The sequence below is a fragment of the Macaca thibetana genome, chromosome 10 (assembly GCF_024542745.1).
Source record: "Macaca thibetana thibetana isolate TM-01 chromosome 10, ASM2454274v1, whole genome shotgun sequence".
Taxonomy (NCBI): domain Eukaryota; kingdom Metazoa; phylum Chordata; class Mammalia; order Primates; family Cercopithecidae; genus Macaca; species Macaca thibetana.
Window position 1 is genome coordinate 7025463 of NC_065587.1, and position 23157 is coordinate 7048619.

At 41.9% G+C, this 23157-nt stretch overlaps 3 protein-coding genes across 3 annotated transcripts in view; 1 reads left to right on the forward strand and 2 right to left on the reverse strand.

The window, feature by feature from the left end:
• Positions 1-23157, reverse strand: part of PARVB (parvin beta) — a 695786-nt gene that overhangs the window by 386434 nt on the left and 286195 nt on the right. The window lies entirely within an intron of this gene.
• The window catches only part of SAMM50 (SAMM50 sorting and assembly machinery component), a 718434-nt gene that overhangs the window by 217855 nt on the left and 477422 nt on the right, over positions 1-23157 (reverse strand). The gene's annotated exons all lie outside the window — the stretch shown is intronic.
• EFCAB6 (EF-hand calcium binding domain 6) overlaps positions 1-23157 on the forward strand; it is a 310246-nt gene that overhangs the window by 34952 nt on the left and 252137 nt on the right. The window contains 2 exon segments of the mRNA XM_050805818.1: positions 7028-7239; positions 14825-14913. Coding sequence (XP_050661775.1) covers positions 7028-7239; positions 14825-14913 — 301 coding nt within the window.

Below are 23157 nucleotides of genomic sequence, written 5' to 3' on the forward strand. Positions count from 1 at the left end.
TTAGTGCCACAGGTATTTTTCTTTTTTGTCATTTGCTTTTTATTTCTATTGGTGGTACTTTTTAGCACACTGGAGTGTTTTGGTTTTTTTTGTTTGTTTGTTTGTTTTTGTTGTTGTTGTTGTTGTTGTTTTACCTTTTTTTCTTATTTTTTTTTGAGACAGAGTCTCGCCCTGTTGCCCAGGCTGGAGTGCAGTGGTGCGATCTCGGCTCACTGCAACTTCTGCCTCCTGGGTTCAAATGATTCTCCTGCCTCAGCCTCCTGAGTAACTGGGACTACAGGCACGCGCCACCACGCCCAGCTAATTTTTGTATTTTTAGTAGAGATGGTGTTTCACCATGTTGGCCAGGATGGTCCCAATCTCTTGACCTCGTGATCCGCCCACCTTGGCCTCCCAAAGTGCTGGGATTACAGGTGTGAGCCACCGTGCCAGGCGTTTTTTTACTTTTTAAAAATTAAAGATATATTTGCCTCCCAGCACCACTTTCCTCTATAAGAGGGTGTCATCAGCAGTTGAGCTGATCTCTTTTTCATGCATGCACAACATATAACTGTAAATATATACTTGTATAACTCATACATCAAATAAGCAAATAAATATTAGACACCCCGTTTCCTTTTTAAGTGTTTTTATCTTTGTGTTTCAGGTTGAATCATTTCTATAGACCTGAGTTCATATTCACGAGTTCTTTTTTCTAGCATGTACACTCTGCTACTAAGCAAAACAAGTGAATTCTTAATTTCTGATATTATATTTTTAATTTTTAGTTTTTTTCATGTGCTCTTTAAAAATACTTTCCATCTCTCTGCTGAAATTCCCTGTATGTTTACTATGTTCTCAGCTTTTCCCTTTCATCTTGCTAACATGTTTCCCGTTCTCAGTTTGAAAACCTGGTCATTTCTGCATTTGTTCTCTCTGTGAGTATTCTTCTGATGACTGTTTTTACCTTGATTAGGTTACCTTTTCTTCTTCACTTGTCTTGCAATTTAAAAAAAAATGTAACGCCAGATATTTGTGTTAAAAGCAGTAGAGTCAGAAGTCAGTACTATTTACCACCAGAAAGACAAGCCTCTTCCTCTCTCAGGCTTCTGGCGAGCTGAGCTCAGTGTAATCTCTCAGGTGAGCTGTGTCTTGACTTTGTTGCAGTTTCAGTTAAGTTTGGGTTTCCCCGGGTTTCATATGCTTGCCTTCAACAGGTCTTTGAGGTGTGAGCACTGGTGAGACTCCACAGATCTCTCTGCTTTATAGCCCAGCTACCAGCTTTGCACATGGCGGGAAGCTCTCTCTCTGCTTTACCACCCACCTGCCATTTTGGGGGGATTTCTTGGGAGGTCTCTTTGTTCCCTAGCTCTGCCATGGCTTTCTGCACCTGGGAACATCTCTGCCCACCCTGTGGCCCTGACTTCAACCTGCAGTGGGCCACTGACACTTAGTGAAGGGCCCATATGCTTCGGAGGGTTCACCTGAGTTCTTGTTCCCTGTATTCAGCCTTTGGTAAACAGCTGCCCTGGACTTGTGCAAAACCCTGTGTGCTATGCTAGGGTGGATCACTCAGCTCTCCTGTAGCCCCAGCTTTTGGTGCAGTGCTACTTACGTGCACTGGGGGAAGGCCCAAGAGGGTGAGCGCAGACCTGCTCTGTGACCAAGGCCCTGGGAATCTCATCTGTCAGCCTCATGTGGCTGCTAATTACTGGGTTGTTTTCTTCCTCCCCTGCCTGTAATGAATTTGCGTTTTACCCACTGTGCCACAGGGCTGGAAGGAGTTATTCTTTTTTCTCTGATGAGTGGCTTGTCCTTTCCTGAATTGTAGTTTCTTTCCATCCTCAGATCTCTGGTGGGTTTTAAAACTATATATATATTTTAGCTTATCCTACTTGTTCTCATTGTTAGGGTGACAGTGACAGTCTGTTGTGACTTTCTGTATCCTAAGCGGATATAGAAAATTTTGTCAAATTGCCCTCCAGAAAGATTATATCAATTTGTACTCCCACCAGCAGGTTATGCAAGCTTGGTTACTGCTTTCATTTTCATCCTCAGACGTTGCATTAGGCACATGGAATAAAAAGTTTTCCTTCACGTATTTTAAAACAGTCTCAAATCAATATTTTCTGATTCTTTTAAATTATAATTATTGATTGCAAAGGTGGGGCTTCTAAGAAAGCAACTAAAAATATATATGAGAAGTCCAAGAGAGGATTTCAAGATGGAGGCGTACATGAACAAGAGGGATCCCCCTCTGACACTGGGGGCAGGAGGAGGATGTTCGGGCTGGTGGGCAGAGGGAGAAAGAGGGCTCACCGGCTGATTCTGAATCACACAGCTGCTGTGTGTGAATCAGCTGCTTCTGAGATTCTGAGTGACAGCCAGAAATGGAAGGGAAGCCCGAGTGCTTCCTGCATTTCTGAGTGTTCTTGGAACTCTTGTGGGAGGGTTAAGTTCCTTCTTCCCCCTCAGGGCTCTGTGCTCATTCCTCTGTTCCTTGTCTGCCCTCTCTTCTGTGACTCATCTGGCTCCATGTCCTGAAATGCCACCTGTAACCAAAATGATAGCGCCATCCTCACTTCCCCACTAAGCTCCCGATCGTATATCCAGTTGCCTCCCTGAGCTTTCCGCGTGCACTGCATCGAAGGCGCATCTCAGACCTGAACTGGCTAAATGGGTCTCTCGACTCCCCCGTGTTCTCCATCTCAGCAATGACACTGTCATTTATCTTGTTCCTCATGTCCAGCACCAAGGGATTATCCTTGATTTCTCTCTTTTCTTTAACAGCCCCCACGCACCTCCTCAGCCAATCCATCAGCAAAACCTTGTCAGCTACAGAACTAATAGATCATGTCTCCTATCTGTCTACTTTTTGTCTGCCTTCAGGGCTACCACCTGGTCCAGGCTGCAGTTACCTCCTAGACCTTGGAGCAGCCTCCTCTCCGGTCTCCCTTCCTCATTTTTTGCCTCCTGTAATCCATTCTTTACATAGCAGCCAGAACACGTTTTTAAAACCCCGCACAGGCTGTGTTAGATAACATTGCTTCCCTGCCTAAACTCTCCCGGGCCTTTCCATTGCACTTTGAGGAAAACACCATCCTTTCTGCAGGTGCCTGAAGCCTGTGTGGACCTGGCGCTCTCCTCTCTGGCCTGAGCCCTCGCTGTTCTCCCTCCTGCCTGCTATGTGCCACACTCCGTCCACTCCGGCCTTTTTCTTTCCTGGACGTATCAAGCTACTGTTCTCCCTCCTGCCTGCTATGTGCCACACTCTGTCCACTCCGGCCTTTTTCTTTCCTGGACGTATCAAGCTCCTTCTTGCTCAGGGGTTCTTTACTGGTTGCTATGGTTTCCCTGTTGAAGACATTCTTACTTCAGCTTCTTGACTGGCTGGCTCATGTTTATCCTTCTGGGTTTCAGCTCCCAAACCCACTTTGGAGCGGACTTCCTTGACCATCCTCTCTAAAGCAGCCCCCAGCTGTACTCTTGCCTCACTGTTTTGTCTTTCCATCTTCATTGCATGTGTCACTGTGCACCATGACCCTATCGTTTGTTTATTTGTTTATCGGCTTCTTGTCTGTCGTCTCACCTCCAGATTGTAAGCTGTACCTGTCTTACTCACTGCAGTACCCTCAGGGCTGAAAACAGTGGTTGAAATATGATAGTTGTTGAAACATGACATTTTTTGAATGGATGAATTCCACTTCCTTACAAGTCAGTGTTTCCCACAGCCCCTTCTCCTCTTCCCATTGGGCCTGTTTCCCTGTGGCCTCCATGCAGGTGGTTCCCACACTTCCATCTCCACTCCAGCCTCTTTGATCTCCAGAGTATGTATTCAACTTTCAGATGGACATCCCGCTTACATATCCCAGGCTGAACTTGTTTGCTTTCCATAAGCCTTTTCCCCTTCTGCTCAAAGTATCTATTGCTGTGTGCAAACGCCCTAAACATTGTGACTCGAAATAGCGAGAGTCATTTATTTTGCTCACAGATCCGCAGTTTGGGCAGGTCAACTTTTCTCTGCTCCATGCAGTCCAGCCAGGGAGGTGCAGAGGCTGGCTGACTTCACATGGGGGGCCAGAGTCCTCAAATGGCTAGCAGTTGACACAGCTGTTGCCTGGAACCTCAGCTAAGGCTGTTTCCCAGAACTCCTATATGTGGCCTGTCAGGGGGGCGCCTTGGCCTCCTCACAGCCAAGTGGTGACTGTGTGTGAGCATCTAAAGAGGACCAGGCATGGCCGGGCATGGTAACTCACACCTGTAATCCTAGCACTTTGGGAAGTCAAGGCAGGTAGATCACCTGAGGTCGGAGACCAGCCTGGCCAACATGGTGAAACTCCATCTCTACTAAAAAATACAAAAATTATCCAGGCATGGTGGCAGGTGCCTGTAGTCCCAGCTACTTGGGAGGCTGAGGCAGGAGAACTGCCTGGACCCAGGAGGTGGAGCTTGCAGTGAGCCAAGATTGTGCCACTGCACTCCAGCCTGGGAGACAGCAAGACTCCATCTTAGTAAATAAATAAATAGTACCAGGCAGAGGCCGTAGCAGCTTGCGTGACCTCATCTTGGAGATCACGCATGTCATGTATCATACTAATAGATGTCCATTCTGCCATAGTCACGGGCCCACCAGATTCAAGCGGGGAGTGTATGCCCACTTTTTCAGGGAGGAGTGTTAACATGACATTGTGTTGGGAGATCTTGCCGTTCCCATCTTGGAAAATACCTCTGTTGCATCTTCCCTCTTCCTTTTCTAAGTGAAGTGTGCTGCCCCTGCCTAGCCACCCAGGCCAGACGCAAGTGTTCCATCCTCTCTGTCCCTCACCTGGCCAATCAGAGGAGTCTGTAGACCTCCCCTCTTTCATTCATGCGAACTCTTTTTGCTCTGTGACCATCACGCTAGTACGGAGCTCTGTCACTCCTCTCCTGAGCAGCTGTAGTCACCCAGCCTGTCTCCACCCCATCGCTCTCCTTCCCTTTCGGTTCCTCCTCCACGTGGTACCAGGGGGAAGGTGAAGAATGAAAATAGGGTTATGTTGTTCTTTTGATGACAGTCCCACTGTGCCATTTCATAACCCCAGAACACGAAGCCCAAGGACAGGCCCTGCTGACTTTTCCCGTCCCATCTCTTGACTGATGCGCCTCTGCTTGTCCCCACCCCCATCCTCCTTTTGCCCAGGCTGGCCATGCCCCACAGCAGCCCCACTTCCAGCTCTGTTCCCTCAGGATCACCAAGTTGCTTTCCACTGAGAAGGCTTTCCTGTCACCTTCCATCCTGTCACCCGAAACCAGCCATCCTCTGTTTAGGTCTCCCATGCTCCCTGCAGATACCTAATGCCTGCCTCCACACCGGACCACCACATCCCAGTTACAGAATCACCTCCTTCCTGGAGACTGTGGGCATTAGGAGCGAGAGTCATCCCTGGCCCCTGGCACAGGCCCTGCGTGCGCTGGGCCCTCAGTAGGGGTCAGGGGAGAATCTCCCATGGCAGCGCAGTCCCTCTGTGGGGTGGAAGTGCCCCCCAGAGCCCGCCGTGCTGTGGCTCCTGGGGTTAGGGCCTGCAGTCGATCTCCATGGCGGTGTCGCTCTGGGGTGCCTGCACCTTCTCTCTTGTATCCCCTCAAGCAGAAGACAGCCCAGCCCACCCTACAGCTCTGAGGAAATCCCCGCCTCTGCCTTCTGGGTGGGTTCAAGTTGGTGTACTGAGATCTCTGGAGTCATTCACCTGCCCAGGTCACCCCAAGACTAAAGCTATCACTGTCCTTATGCCAGAAATGTGCAATAGTTTGATAAGAAATTTTCATTCAAAGGGAAAGAAGTAGCATCCTCCCTCCCTAGCTACTGCTTGTGAATATTATTATAAAGGATGAGGCAATGTTAAAGCCTTTTAACATACATCTGGGATTTACTATGTAAGAAAGAGCTCCTAAATAAACTGTGGCTACCAAGTTTATCTCATAAATAAGTAGGAGGGTTTTACCAACTACCATTATTCTTGGTCTCCTCTTTCCCTAGTCAGTTATAAAATATCAAATTGAACAACTATGCCTTCATGCATATGGTATGGATTAGAACCATAAGTTGGTTTGTACTCACTGTATTTACTTATGTAATTTCCTACCTATTGTTCCTCTGGTTGTTCTTGTCTTGGAGGGGGGAAGGAGGCCTCTGGTGTATCACCTCTCCTTTGCTAACACAGGGGGCTCTGGGACCTAAAACATCATCAAGACATTATTCCTTTCCTTCCAAAAAGTTCAAACCCCAAAAGCTTAGTTAGACCACTTGGAACATTTTTCTTTTTTTTCTGAGATAGAGTTTCGCTCTTCTTGCCCAGGCTGGAGTGCAATGGAGCGATCCCAGCTCACTGCAACCTCCGCCTCCCAGGTTCAAGCCATTCTCCTCCCTCAGCCTCCTGAGTAGCTGGGATTACAGGCATGCACCACCACACCCAGCTAATTTTGTATTTTTAGTAGAGACGGGTTTTACCATGTTGGCCAGGCTGGTCTCAAACTCCCAACCTCAGGTGATCCGCCCGCCTCGGCCTCCCAAAGTGCTGAGATTACAGGTGTGAGCCACCGTGCGCAGCCCTCAAAACATTTTTATATCTACATTTTAGCATCCATCTCTTCTTTGTCTTTGAAAGGGAAATGATCTGGGTTTAAGAATTACATGTTTTCCCTTCAAAAATTGGCAAGGGGATGAAAGGTGAATATGATATTTTAAACATTTATTTGAATGATATTAACTAAATTTTCTTTCAATATCCATGTTTTTCACTTGTGCTGACCTATGTCCTCTATAGGGAAGATTCTCTTTTTTTTTTCTTACTAATGTCATTACTATTATTCGATATTGACCAAATTTCAGAATTGAAAGATGATTGTAGATTTTTCACTACAAGACATCTAATGGTGATGCATGTAAACCCAGATATGGTGGGAGAAATACCATCTAACAAGTTTGCTTGGTTCTTTCAACAGTTCAAGAGTTTTTGTTTAGTATCTCGGCTTTAAACATGTTTAATAAATAGCTGTATCTCTTTTATAGCCACAGCTGTTGCAAATCCAACACTGTCCTCCTTAGATGTTAAACGGATTTTATTTCAAAAAATTACCGACAGAAGGGATGAGTTGCAAAAAGCCTTTCAGCTGCTGGATACTGGTCAGAACCTGACTGTGTCAAAAAGTGAACTGAGAAGAATCATCACAGACTTCCTGATGCCGCTCACGCGAGAACAGTTTCAGGACGTGTTGGCTCAGGTGCTGTATGTTGTACCTACTTAGAATCACTCAATTCCAGACAAGCTGAGGTAGATCGGGGAGCAGGTAACCTATCCTGCCTTTCCCCCCACTGTTACCACTGAGCAGTTGAAGTTTTGTTTATTTTTCATAATTCACTTATTAAGGCTGATGTAGATGATCACGATCAACAGATACTCAGTCGTGTTTTGCATGTCGCGCTGCTCCAGCCAGTTTCTTTTCATTTCTTTTTTTTTTTTTTTGAGACAGTTTCACTCTTGTTGCCCAGGCTGGAGTACAATGGCACTGACTCACCATAACCCACGCCTCCCAGGTTCAAGCAATTCTCCTGCCTCAGCCTCCTGAGTAGCTGGGATTATAGGTGTGGCCACCATGCCTGGCTCATTATGTATTTTTAGTAGAGATGGGGTTTCACCATGTTGCCAGGCTGGTCTCGAACTCCTGACCTCAGGTGATCTGCCCGCCTTGGCCTCCCAAAGTGCTGGGATTACAGGCGTGAGCCACTGCACCCGGCCTTCTTTTCATTTCTTTTAAGGGTCCATATACATGTTTTGGGTCAACTTCTATTTTGGAACTTAGTATTTTGGCAATTTTTCCCTTCATCAAATAGTTACGGAGCATTGGCTATATGCTAGAGCCAATGCTAGACACTGCGGTGCAGATAAATCAGACTCAGGCCCTGCCCTTGAGGAGCTCCCAGCCCAGTGAGACACTTACGGAGTGTTGGCAAGTGCTGGGAGAGGGGCCACGACAGGGTGGCTGGGAGTTACAGGAGGGAGAGCTATCTGAAAATGAGGAGAGGAAGTCCAGGAGGCTTTCTGGAGGAGGGGTATTTAACTCAGTTTTGACCGAGGAGTGGGTATTCTCAAGATGAGAGGGGAAGGAAAGGTCATTATAGCAGAGGGGACAGCCTGTGTGAAAGCTCAGATGCCCGCATCCGCCTGCCAGGCTTACTCAGGGACCTGGGTAGTTCTGTGATTTCTATCGGAAGTGAAGGGATATGGGTCATGTTGTGGCCAGAGGGGCCAATTCAGAAAAGTACTTAGTAAAACAGTTCGAACTTTATCCTAGAGGCTGTAGGGAGCCGGTGAAGGGTTTGCAGCATGGGTCATGTGGTTACATGGGGAGGGAAGCGGAGGATGAAGTCCCTTGAGTTACGTGGGGAGGGAAGCGGAGGATGAAGGTCCTCGGCCACCTGGTGGTGTGCCACACCAGGGGGATGAAAGGAGTAAAAATTTGTGGACTGTATCCTTGGGGCCCTTAAAAATAATACAAAATGCAGTAGGACTCAAACCCTTTCAAAATAAGTCTGTAATGATCAAAAGTAGAAAATTTAGGCTAGAATATCATTAGTATTCCATTTAACCCAATAACTAAATTTGTACACACACACGCATGCATGCACACACACAGACAAGTGTGTGTGTGTGTGTGTGTATATATATTTACTCATTCATTAGTTTATTTTTTGATTTTTTGATTTTTTGACAGAGTCTCACTCTGTCATCCAGGCTAGAGTGCAGTGGCACTATCTTGGCTTACTGCAACCTCCGCCTCCCGAGTTCAAGTGATTCTCATGCCTCAGCCTCCCAAGTAGTGGGATTACAGGCATGTGCCACCATGCCAAGCTAATTTTTTAATTTTTAGTAGAGATGGGGTTTTTCCATGTTGGCCAGGCTGGTCTCAAACTCCTGACCTCAAGTGATCAGCCTGCCTTGGCCTCCCAAAGTGCCAGGATTACAGGTGTGAGCCACCACGCCTGGCCTCATTCATTAGTCCTTAATCAGAGTCTGACTTCATGCTACCTCCTAGTAATTTAAAAACTTACTTCTTTTAGAATTTGCTATATACTACAACCAACCCACTGTGTATACTTCCAACACAGGGGAATAATGTGTTATCAAAACAAATAGCTCAATGAAGTTTAGGCATTCCCAAATTCCAGTCTTAACTTCAAGGATTGACTCTCTCTCTCTCTCTCTTTTTTTCTGAGTTAAAATTTTAAAAAATGTATAGTTCTATTTGTTGTTTCTTTTTATGCATACAACGTTCTGTTTCAAAGTTTTCTCTTCCCTTTAATTCTGTCCTTTTTTTGAATTTGTGAAGTTTTGAGCCATAATTTTTTCATATATTTTTTTCTGTCCCATTCTTTCCTCTCTTAAACATTTTGATATTGTCCCACTGGCCTCTGAGGCTCAGTTCATTAAAAAAAAGTTTTATTCTATCATTCAGATTGGATAATGTCTATTGATCTGTCTTTAAGTTCACCGACTCTTATCATCTTCATTCTGCTATTAACCCCATCCCTTGAATTTTTACTTGTAGACATTGTATATTACAGTTGTAGAATTTCCATTTAATTCCTCTTTATGATCTCTTTACCTGCTTAGATCTTCTGTTTTTCTGCAGTTATAAGCATATGTCTTTCAACTCATTGAACATAGTTAAAATAGCTGCTTTAAAGTTCTTGTCTAGTAATTTTCACATGTTGGTCATCTCAAGATTGACCTGCATTGATTGTCTTTTCCATTGAGAAGGGTCTTATTTCCCTGGCTGTTCATATTTGAGTATGTTTGGATAATATTTCAGAACAGAGCTATCCAAGGGAAACATACTGTGAGTAGGTCAGGTGTGGTGGTTCATGCCTGTAATCCCAATGCTTTGGAGGCCGAGGTGGGATTATCATTTGAGCCAAGGAGTTCAAGACCAGCCTGGGTAATATAGGGAGACCCCATCTCTACAGAAAATTTAAAAATTAGCTGACCTTGGCTGGACACGGTGGCTTATGCCTGTAATCCCAGCACTTTGGGAATCCGAAGCGGGCGATCACCTGAGGTCTAGAGTTTGAGACCAGCCTGACCAACATGGAGAAACCCCGTCTCTACTAAAAATACAAAAAAATTAGCCGGGCATGGTGGCACATGCCTGTAATCCCAGCTACTCGGAAGGCTGAGGTGGGAGAATTGCTTGAACCTGGGAGGCGGAGGTTGTGGTGAGCTGAGATCATGCCACTGCACTCCAGCCTGGGCAACAAGAGCAAAACTCCATCTAAAAAAAGAAAAAAAGATTAGCTGACCTTGAGCGCAAGGTGTTGGAGGTTGCAGTGAGCCAAGATCATGCTAATGTACTCTGGCACCCTCACAGGCACTGACACCCCACTGTGATGATGCCATCCTCACCCCATATTCTCCTTGGGGCTTTGATGGCTCCCCCAACACTGCGGACTTCATTTTCCTCTATCCCATCTAATGACGTTAGGACTGAATTGCTAGAAAAGATAGAAAAGGAGGAGAAAGACAGAACTTTTCTCTTCCCTTAAACAAAAAATTCACCTTTATTTACTTCTATAATAATGGATAAAAAGTGCATTTGATTTTTTCCACATCACCCTTTATTGTTGTCTACATTTTTAATAGCAGCTTTATTAAGGTATAATTTACATATCATAGAATTCACCCCTTAAACATGTATAAATTAGTGTTTTCCATATATTCACAGAGTTTCGCAGTCATCACCACTATCTGGCTGAAAACCATTTTCATCATTCCAAAAAGAAACTGTCCTCCTTAGCAGTTACTCCCCATTTCCCTTCCGCTTTTATCTTAAAATAGTAATGTACTTTCTGTCACCACAGATTTGTCACTGTAGATTCTGGATATTTCATATCAATAGAATCATACAATATACGATCTTTTGTGTCTAGCACATGTTTTTAAGGCTCACCTGTGTTACAGCATGAATTAGTACCTCATTCCTTTTTATGGCTGAGTAATAATCCATTGTATGAATAGGCCACATTTTGTTTACCCTTTGATCGGCTGATGGACCTTTGAGTTGTTTCCACGTTTTGACTTTTGTGACTAGCGCTGCTGTGAACATTCATGTGAAAAGTTTTCGTGTGGACATATATTTTCAGTTCTCTTGGGTATATACCTAGGGGGAGAACTGCCATGTCTTATGGTAATGTTCTTTTGCTTTTAAAGAACATTCATCCTTGTAAACATTGTATCAGTTTCCTCATAAACTTGATTTAACCGATGCTTTATGCCAAGTGGAGAGTTAAAATATTATTTCCTGCTATGTGTCCTTATAGTCATGATCTAATGTTAATTTAAAATTTTGACAGTCTTCCCAAGCTAATCAGTTATGCAGGAAGAGCAAAAGTACAGAAAATATGAAATGTGTATCTGTTTTTAAAAGCTACATCTGTTTTTGAAAGAAGCCACTGAGAATTGTAGAACTTCAAAGACTTTTTTAAAAAACAGGTCTTGATAGTTGATCCTAAATGACAAGCAAGATTTCCAGAACCTTAAACTCCTGTGACCTGTGTGTCAATCAAGGAGGCTGGAGTGTGGTGCATTGCAGGAGGCCAAGGTCATTGGGAATGAAGGGCAGGGCTTCCCTTCTCCATCCACGGACTTCCCAGCATCTGTGGCTTTTCTAGATGGTCCTACGATGAATCCATTTGGTGATACATGCTCTTTCTTTTTTAGTAGTTAATGTAAGCCTAAGTGGACACTTATAAAATGAATAAAAGATTTCATGGTAATTTCCCCTTAAAGTTAGGAAAGAATTTTCCAGTTATAGTCTGAATTTACTTAGCTTCAATTTTATTTGAAGACCTGTGTCAGGAATGTTTGAGTGTCAGGGTGTTTTAATGACTGACCAGGGCAAGAAGTATGAGGAGGTTTGGCTTGTAATCTGCTCCGTACCTTTGTTTCCATTAAGAGTGATGCAAACTCGGTGTTTTTTAAAAATGTGGCCTCAGTCCCTGAATATTAATGGAGACCATTTTTAAAGAAGTTGAATTGGTAAATTGATTCCAGAGAAGGAAAACAAAGTTCTGTTTTCATCCCAGTGGTTGTGCTGGGTTGGAGAAAATGTGTTCTTGCAAGATACTTATCACAATGATGGATACTGATTTAAAAACTAGCCTCCCCCAGCCCCACTCTAAGAATTTGCTTTCAGCAATTCGTCCATGGATGGTTTTGATTCTTAAACATTTTTGCCAGAATTGTAAACACTGAAAGGCAAGTACTGAGCAGAGCCTCTCCTTTTGGACTAGATTCTTTACTTGTCTAAGAGGCTTAGCTTTGGAGACTGATCACGGCAAGAATTTCTTTACCACATTAGAATTTGTGTTAGACTATAAGCAGCAATATGAAATGCGATGAGAGCTTGAATAATTTGATGGACTCTCTTTTTCTTTCTGGGCAGGGTGGTTAGTGCAGTGGGATGGACTTGCGCTCTGGATTCACAGAGATCACTGGCACTCATGGCAGTGCCGGGCAGGGAGGCCATAGTGCTGCTTTGTGAGTAGTAGAAAGTGACACCACCTGTGAGGGTGGTTTTAGTGCCACTCATGCAAAACACTGAGAATAGGGCCTGCATCCACTCACTTAGTGTGAGCTCTGCAGATGTAAGTTTCTTCTCTTCCTTGTTTCCTCTTATCACTACCAAAACCAAGAGGGCACCCAACCTTGAACTACATGTTTAATCTGCTCTTGCCCTTCTTCTGCAAGGCTAGGGAAACTGAAATGCTTGCTCAAAGTTATATCTACTTGTAAAAATGCACTATCAGAAAAGTCACAGGCATTCTTTCCAGGAAAAGGCTTTACAAAGGCCCACCCTGTGAGCCCCTCTCCCTCGGTCTCATTTCCTAGTTAAACACGTTTTAAATAGTAAAGAGCAATCCATCCTTTGGGGAAGACTGCGATAACCACACTAAGCTTTGAGGCCAGCATTTTAAGGGCTTAGTAAATAACAAATTTGATTGTGTAGAGTTGGGAGCCATTCAGCTGTATGGGAAATGGTACTTTGTGTATTTGTATGAAGCTTGATGAAATAGATTTATATTGATTGTATGTTTATTTAATGTTTATCTAAATTTTAGATGCGTAATGCTTGTTTGGAAATATTTTATTAAGTAAAATTTAACTTTTTGCTTAGAAATAACCTCAAACTGAATTGCTTGAACCCGGGAGGCAGAGGTTGTAGTGAGCCGAGATCATGCCACTGCACTCCAGCCTGGGCAACAGAGTGAGACTCCATCTCAAAAAAAAGAAATAATCTCAAATCTCTAGAAAAGTTGCAAGAATAGGCCAGACACATTGGCTCATGCCTGTAATCCCAGCACTTTGGGAGGCCAAGGTGGGTGGATCACTTGAGGTCATGAGTTGGAAACCAGCCTGGTCAACTTGATGAAACCCCGTCTCTACTAAAAATACAAAAATCAGCTGGGTGTGGTGGTGGACACCTGTAGTCCCAGGTTTTGGGAGGCCAAGGCAGGAGAATTGCTTGAACCCAGGAGGCAGAGGTTGCAGTGAGCTGAGATCCTGCCAATTTACTCCAGCCTGGGTGACAGAATGAGACCCTGTCTCCAAAAAAAAAAAAAAAAAAAAAAAAAAAAAAAAAGAAAAGAAAAGTTGCAAGAATAAGAAAAGTACAAATAACACTCATATGGTACAAATAATGCCTATATACTCTCATTGAGATTGACCTGTTGTGAACATTTTACCTCATTTGTTTCTCCTGTGATCTCTCATTATCTGTGTGTGTGTATATGCAAACAACATACACAAACAATGTACACACACACACACATATATATATTTAAAAACACTTGAGGGGGGCCAGGTGCGGTGGCTCATGCCTGTAATCCCAACACTTTGGGAGGCCAAGGCGGGCATATCATTTGAGGTCAGGAGTTCAAGACAAGCCTGGCCAGCCTGGGGAAACCCCATCTCTACTAAAAATACAAAAATTAGCTGGGTGTGGTGCACGCCTGTAGTCCCAGCTACTCCAGAAGCTGAGGCAGGAGAATCGCATGAACCGGGGAGGCAAAGGTTGCAGTGAGTCAAGATTCTATCACTGCCCTCCAGCCTGCATGACAGAGCGAGACTCCATCTCAAAAAAATAAAAACAAAAACAAACAAACAAAAAAACACTTGAGGGGAAGTTGCTTATATCATAGTTCCTTACCTCAAAAAACATCAGCGTACATTTCCTAAGAGCTCTTCTTTTACATAATCACAGTGTAGCTATCAACGTCAGCAAATTAAACATTGAGGTAATACTTTTATTTAAATCTGCAGTCTGTATTGACCCACGTGACCCAATGATATCCTTTGTGGAATTTTTAATTTAAAAAGGATTTTTTTCTACCTTAAAACTATATATACAAAGTCGTGTACGAAGTTCACGTGACACTCAGTATACAATTGTGCTATGGCCTCAGCTTCTAATATGTATTATATGTATAACACATATTAGAGTATATAGAGAGTATATTTATGCTAATTTTATTTTTTAGATGATTTTAAATAATTTTGTAGGTAACTCATTGACTTTCAGTTGAGCATAGACTGGCATTCTAGGGTGCTATTTACACTTTATTTGCTGAGAATGCATGTTCACCCTGACACCTGGGTTAAGCAGTTTGTATTTAAATGTTTGATGGAATGCTCTTCCCCTTAATAGTGTTCTCTATTACATCCTGAAAGCTGTGATTTAGAAATCTGCTTCACCGTCTATTGCTTGGATCTTAATTCTCTAACATGTTGTCATTCTTCTCCTTTGACTGTAGATCCCCCTTAGCACCTCTGGTACTGTACCGTACCTTGCCTTTCTGTCCAGGTTTGGTGGAATTGACCTATATATAAATGGCATAAAGAGGTAAGTGTTTGGTTTGCTCATGTGAAAATGTGAAATTTGAAATGATGAGTAAGAGCTATGACGTGAAGCCATTGGAACTAATCATATCAACAGCTATATATGGAAGATGGGTTTGTAGAGCTTGTCCATATGGAATTTAATGGAATTAATCCAGTCAAGTTTTATTTAGGGAAGATTTTAGCATCTATATAGGATGTATTTCAGAACAAGAGGAATGATACTGTAATAAAATGTAAACATAGCAAATTAAAACCAGACAAAAATAGTTTACTTGCAATATATTTAAAATTGGAATTAATGGAATTTAATTTTGAAGTAAAATATTAAATTGCCAAATTTAAAATTTGTAGGTTTTTATACATTTTTACTGTTGTTCATTGGAAAGTGATGGTGTTTTCGTGGCTAGAAATTTAAAAAAAAGATCTTTGTATGAGCTACTTGAGTATTTCATAGTTTTTGCATAAAGCATGGGACTGGTGTTTTTTTTTTTTTTTTTTTGCAACATGAGCAGGTTGGAGTTTGACCTTTAATGTCTCAATCAGCCGTAAAATTATTTATTCTAGTATATGATTTGGGAAATACTGTTTTAGTAATAAAAATATTTACTTATATCTGACTTTAAATGAATAAACCTCATTTCCTCAGGAGTTGTGTAACCACTTATATTTAAGAATTAAATGTGTAGTTCAGCCACTATGAGAAGTAGTTGGAGATTTCTCAAAGAACTTGGAACTAGCATTGGACCCAGCAATCCCATTACTAGGTATATAGCCCAAAGAAAGCAAATCATTCAACCAAAAGACACATGCACTCATACGTTCATCACAGCACTAGTCACAGTAGCAAAGACATGGAATTAACCAACCAAGGTGACTACCAATGGTGGATTAAATTTTAAAATGTGGTACATGTACACCATGGAATATTTTGCAGCCATAAAAAAGAATGAAATCATGTCCTTTGCAGCTGGAGGCCATTATCCTAAGCAAATTAATGCAGGAACAGAAAACCAATACCATATGTTCTCACTTACAAGTGGGGAGCTACACATTGTACATGTGGACATGAAGATGGGAACAGCAGACACGGCAGATGACTAGAGGGTGAAGGGATGGGGGCAAGGGCTGAAAAACTATTAGGTACTATGCCCACTACCTGGGTGACAGGATTATTTGTACCCCAAACCTCAGCATCAGGCAATATACCTATGTATATAACCTGCACATGTACTGCTTAATCTAAAATAAAACTTGAGGCTGGATGTGGTGGCTCACACCTGTAATCCCAGCACTTTGGGAAGCTGAGGTGAGAGGGTCACTTGAGCCCAGGAGTTTGAGACCAGCCTGGATGATATAGTGAGATCTCATCTCTACAAAAAATTTAAAAATTAGCTGAGCATGGTGGCATGCCGCAGGTACTCGGGAAGCTAAGGTGGGAGGATCACCTGAGCCCGGGAGGTGGAGGCTACAGTGAGCTGAGATTGTGCACTCCAGCCTGGGTGACAAAGTGAGACTGTGTTTCAAAAAAAAAACCGAATAAAAAATAAAAGTTGAAATTATAAATACACTATCTAGTTCACTGAAAAAAACCCACAAAAGCCAATTCACATCAATTGATAAGAGAAAACTATATTTAATATGAACAAAAGATGGACAAAATCATAGAATGAAGAACTGACCTTCCTAAGGGGATAAAAAAATTAAATTTGATCCTGAAATATTAGAAAATTCTGGTATCATGGCTTTTATGATGGATGCATCACTGATACAGTTTAGGTGTAAGAATTTGTGTCGTGAGGAGGGGGAGATAGGGAATTTCTATACATGGGTGTAAAGTTTTGATTTTGCAAGATGAAAATGTTCTAGAGATCTTTTGCACAACAATGTGAATATACTTAACACTACTGAACTACACACTTAAAAATAGTTATGATTTTTGTGCGTGTTTATCACAATTAAAAAAAATAAAGATGGCCGGGAGCAGTGGCTCATGCCTGTAATCCCAGCACTTTGGGAGGCTGAAGTGGGCGGATCACCTGAGGTCAGGAGTTCGAGACTAGCGTAGCCAACATTGCAAAACCCCATCTCTACTAAAAATACAAAAATTAGCCGGGTGTGGTGGTGTGTGCCTGTAATCCCAGCGACTCGGGAGGCTGAGGCAGGAGTATCACTTGAACTCAGGAGGCAGAGGTTGTAGTGAGCCCAGATTGCACCACTGCACTCCAGCCTGGGTGACAGAGTGAGACTTGGTCTCAAAAAAAGGAATGAGTGCAGCAGCTCCAGCAAGAGTGACACAGTATCATCCCCTCCATGTTTTGGAACTTCTCTGTGCTCTCTTTAGTTGGTGCTAAGTGGGGACTAAGATGATTTCCAGGCTCTTTCAAAAGAATGACAGTTTGTCTTATAGGCTGCATATTCTTGTTCTTGACATAAAACCATTCCAATTTTATGAATAACGTTCTTGGGTGGACAGTAAACTAGTATGAATATTCTTTGTTAGGAAAGCTAAAACTGGAAAAACTGAAAGCAGGAGAGCCTTTCTTCCTTATTGTGAAACTTGTCTAATAAATTTGAGATGAAAGGGATCATGAGTTACTCTCTTAAACATAAAAGGCTAAACATTTAAACTAAATTTGAAAGATTTCTGATTTACTCATGAAGCAGAATTATCTTCATTGTTGGAGACAATACATTATAGGAAACAGAGACTTATTTTTCTAGCAATACGGTAGGCTATGTACCATGAACAACACTTCTACTGAAAATAATTAAAATGCTGGATAAAAGGCAAAATATATACATACATTTTAATGCATTGCTGAGCTGGCAAGAAAGTAAGGAATCTTCAGAGGCCAAACATAGAGTAAAACTTGGGATCTAGAGAAGGGAGCACTCTGTAAAGTCAGCTTCTACCCTGAGGGTATTGGCCAAATCCTGGTGAATTTGTGTATTCAGTTTTGCCATTTGGAGTACGGAGACAAGAGAAAAAGCCTAGAAGGCCTTCCCAAGGTGGAAGGACCTAACAAAGGACGATTGCCTACAAAGTAAGGACCCTACACCCTCAGCGATTACAAATACAAACCTTCATCACAAAAGGGCACAATGAGGAAAACTACCTATTTCAACACTGGTGCTGAGTGAATAAGGGGAAAATTGTAATTACAAATTGATTTGCATGAGGGTCTGTGCTTGAGTTCATGCTATGTGGTCAGAAAAGTTTCAGGCAAGGAACTTATTTGAGTAGTCCTGGGCGGGGTGTGCCCTTCTGTGAAAGAATGCATCTTCAACCTATCCCTTGAAGAAATTCCACAGATAAAGTGCCAAGTAACATCAGATCACACACAAAAAATCTTAAAAAACGTATGAAGAGACAAATAATGAAAACTGCAAACTAATAGATGTAATACCCAATAGAATCAGGTCTCCAAACACTCAAAACATTGGAACTATCAAAGAATGAGAAATGCAAACAAATAGATATAATACCCAATAGAATCAGATCTCCAAACACTCAAAACATTGAAACTGTCAAAGAATGAGAACTGCAAACCAATAGATATCATACCGAATAGAATCAGATCTCCAAACACTCGAAACATTGGAACTATCAAAGAATGAGAAGTGCAAACAAATAGATATAATACGCAATAGAATCAGATCTCCGAATACTCAAAACATTGAAACTATCAAAGAATGAGAACTGCAAACCAATAGATATCATACCCAATAGAATCAGATCCCCAAACACTCGAAACATTGGAACTATCAAAGAATGAGGACTGCAAACCAATAGATGTCATATCCAATAGAATCAGGTCTCCAAACACTTGAAATATTGGAACTATCATGTGTGTAATCTAAAACTAGTGTTTTAATATGTTTAAAGAAATGAAAGAATAGATTCAAAATATGAATGCAAAACAGGCAATAAAATGAATATTTGAAGAAGTATAAAATAGAACTGAAAAATCTGATTGTAGATCTAAAATACAGTGGATGGCTAAAAATAGTGGATTAAACACAGCTGAAAAGAACATTTGTGGAATGAGAGAGAGCTCTGAAGAAATTACCTAGAATGTAGTACAGAAAGACAAAAAATACAAAATTAGGAGGACAGGCATAAGAGACATGGAAGACAGGAAGAGGACGCCTACCATACTTCTAATTGGATTTCCAAAAAGATACCTGTCTTAGTCTGTTCTGTGCTGCTCTAACAGAATACCTGAGACTGGGTACTATAGTTTGTAAGAAAAGAAATTTATTTCTCATAGTTCTTGAAGCTGGGCAGTCCAAGATCAAGGCAGCAGTGTGTGGTGAGGGCCTCTTTACTGCATCCTCACATAGTGGAAGGAGGAAGGGCAAGAGAATATTGGCGCCCTCCGACAAGCCCTTTTATAAGGGCATCTGAGGCTGGGCGCAGTGGCTCACGCCTGTAATCCCAGGCTCCTGTGACCTGTGTGCCAATCAAGAAGGCTGATCTTTTGTGTCTAGCACATGTTTTTAAGGCTCACCCATGTTACAGCGTGAATTAGTACCTCATTCCTTTTTATGAATGAGCTCAAAATGCTTCGGAGGCCAAGGTGGGTGGATCACTTGAGGTTAGGAGCTGAAGACCAGCCTGGCCAACATGGTGAAACCCCGTCTCTGCTAAAAATACAAAAATTAGCTGGGTGTGGTGGTGCATGCCTGTGGTCCTAGCTACTTGCTTGGGAGGCTGAGGCAGGAGAATCGCTTGAACCCAGGAGCCGAAGGTTGCAGTGAGCTGAGATCATGCCACTGCACTCCAGCCTGGGCAACAGAGTGAGACGCCCATCTCAGAAAAAAAAAAAAAAAGGCACCTAATTCCATTCAAGAGGGCGGAACCTTCAGGCCTAACCAACTCTTAATCCTCTCACAGTGGCAACACCTAAATTTTGGAGGAGCACCTTCAACCCATAGCAACATAAGAGAAAGAACGGGGCAGAGATCATACTTGAAAAGATAGTGGCTGAGAAACTCAAGCCAGATAAATAAAAAGAAATGCCTATCTAGACATTATCACAGTGAAACTGCAGACATCAAAACCAAAGAGAAAATGTTATAGGCAGTGAGAAGAAAAACAGAATTGACTTCAGAGGAGTGACAGTTAGACTGACACCAGCTTCTCAACAGTGACAGTGAAGGCTATAAGATAATGAAATAATCTTTTCAGTGTTCTGACATAAAATATTTGTTATCCCAGAACTCTATACTATATACTATATTTCTTTTCTTTCTTTCTTTTTTTTTTTTTTTTGAGACAGAATCTTGCTGTCACCCAGGCTGGAGTGCAGTGGTACGATCTCGGCTCACTGCAACCTCTGCCTCCTGGATTCAAGCGGTTCTCCTGTCTCAACCTCCCAAGTAGCTGTGATTACAGGTGTGTTCCACCATGCGCGGCTAATTTTTGTACTTTTAGTACAGATGCAGTTTTGCCGTGTTGCCAGGCGGGTCTCAAACTCCCGACCTCAGGTGATCCGCCCGCCTCAGCCTCCCAAAGTGCTGGGATTATAGGCGTGAGCCACTGCACCCAGCCTCTATACTGTATTTCTAAAAATAAGAGTAAGTTTTTTCTGTGATAGCCCATGGGACCCTCATCTAGTGATACTGGAGTACTTGGAAAAAGTAAAAACATCTGGCACCTCTGCCTACTGTGTTCAAACAAGAACTGTTTCAACCAGAGCTCGTATAATTTCTTCACATCAACTTTCATAAAAATAAGAGGTAGTGATTGCATTATCAGGTCATTACACTGGGGCTGGATTTTGGGACATAGATGGAGGTGCAGCTCAAATTCCCTGAATTTGTGGTGGTAGGATTTCATATTCTGGTCACAGCAGTTCCCTTTTGGAAATATGTTTGGGGATATCACTTTTTTTTTTTTTTTTTGAGATGGAGTTTTGCTCTTGTTGCCCAGGCTGGAGTGCAAGAGTGCAGTCTCGGTTCACTGCAACCTCTGCCTCCCGGGTTCAAGTGATTCTCCTGTCTCAGCCTCCCAAGTAGCTGGGATTACAGGCGCCCACCACCACATCCAGCTAATTTTGGTATTTTCAGTAGAGATGGGGTTTCACCATATTGGCCAGGCTGGTCTCGAACTCCTGACCTCAGGTGATCCACCTGCCTCAGCCCCAGAAGTGCTGGGATTACAGGCATGAGCCACCGTGCCTGGCTGGGATATCACATTTTATACCAGCCAAAACTCAATGCCACTGATAACATACAGTGAACATAACACAGACAGAGTATGCCATTTCTTCTGTCCTGGCCTTACCAGAACTTGTCATGTATGAAAATCACCATATTGAGGAAGTTCCTGAATATCCGATAGTAGTTGGTTAAGTTGGAAGCAGCGTGAAGATTAAAAAGGTATGACCTGGAATGATATTTTAAAAGTGTCTGTCTCTGAATGTATGAGAGGTGGTAAGGGCAAAATGTGGAACTATTGTATCGAGTATAGAGGACCTTGAATCATCTATAATAACAGTAGAAACGTCATCATCATCTCTTCAGAAACACCCAATGAATGATTTTGCTTAAAATGATCAGGCTGAACCTTTTGAGATTTGCTTTAGATGGACGTGTAGGACATTTCTACATATGGACGGAGAGTGCCTTTGCGTATTAGATAATCCACGTGGCGCTTGGTACAATGCTGCTTCCATGAAGAATAACTACAATCGTTTGTATATAAAACAATCATTATAAATCTTAGCAGAAGTGTTTCAAAGCTTTCTGAGCACCACACAAGAAGACTTACTGAGAGTTCTGAAGAAAAACCTCCTAAAGAACCTGAGAATTCTGTTGAAGCTGAATTTATTCACCAATACTGTGTATTGCAAGATTCCTTTGGCAGTCTGGGTATCAGAGATTCAGATGGATAAAGGAAACAGCATCAGCAGAGCATTGGTTCACAGAGTAGATGTGAAGCCGACTTTAGTCAGGTCTAGCTGACTCTAGCCTGTGGAAGAGAAGAAAGAAATAAGAAAGGCTTTTGGCCAGGTGTGCACCACCACGCCTGGCTAATTTTTGTATTTTTAGTAGAGACAGGGTTTCACCATGCTGGTCAGGCTGGTGTCGAACTCCTGACCTCAGGTGATCCACCAGCCTCAGCCTCCCAAAGTGCTGGGATTATAGGAACGAGCCACCGCGTCCAGCCAGAACCTATATTTTTTAAAAAACCTGTTGTAAAACATTTTGAATTTGAATGCCTCTAAAGGTCAGTTCGATTTGGACAGCTTATTTTGAATATTTGAATATTATAGACATAAAAGTCAGTGAGAAAACATTAAAAAAATAAAGACTGAGGGTTAAAGACATTTTTCAGACAAAAACTGAGACATTTAATCTCCTGCAGATCTTGACTGAAAGATCTTGATTCTGCTAGAAGCAGAAGGAAAGTAATCCTAGGTGAAAGGTCTGAGAATTTAAGAGTGAAAAGCAAAGAAAGTGGCAAAATATGGGTAAATAGAAATGATTTTTGGCTCTATAAGGTGGTTACAAAAATGTCTGTGTGTGTTAAATAAAAAGTTCAGAGTTAAAACATTAGACAACGATCAGCTGAGTGTGGATAAATTGAGTTAAAGTTTTCTAAGATCTATTTGATAGCCAGCAGGAGGATAAATATATTGATTAATTTTATACGTTGAACTGTTATATATGCACATTGTGATTTTTAGGGTAACTGCTAAAGAATAGAAACAAAGTATTTAACTCCCAACATTTGGAAGAAAAAATGAAATGATTTTAAAATACTCAATCCAAAAGAAGGTAAGAAAGGGGACAAAAATCTACAACAGATACTACAAATAGAGAACATAAATTTATAGACCTACCCCCATCTGTATATAACATAACTACATTAAATGCAAAGGATCAAATATTTCAGTTAAAAGACAGAGATTATCAGACTGGATAAAAATTCCAGTTATTGACTTTTTGAAAATAGAAAGGATTAAAAAGACTAAAAGAAAAAGGATAGAAATAATTATGCAATAGAAAAAATAAAAGAAAGTGTAACTACATTAATTTGTGGCAAAATAAATTTTAAGACTTACACATTCAATTATCATGTAGTCCACTTAAAAGACAAAGATTGTCTGTCTAGATAACAAATAGTAAAATCCACTAAGAGAAAAACCTAAACCCAAACATAAAGAAAGGTTAAAAGTGAAAAGATGTAAAAAGACATACCATTCAATATTAATCTAAAGAAAGCTGGTGTCACTAA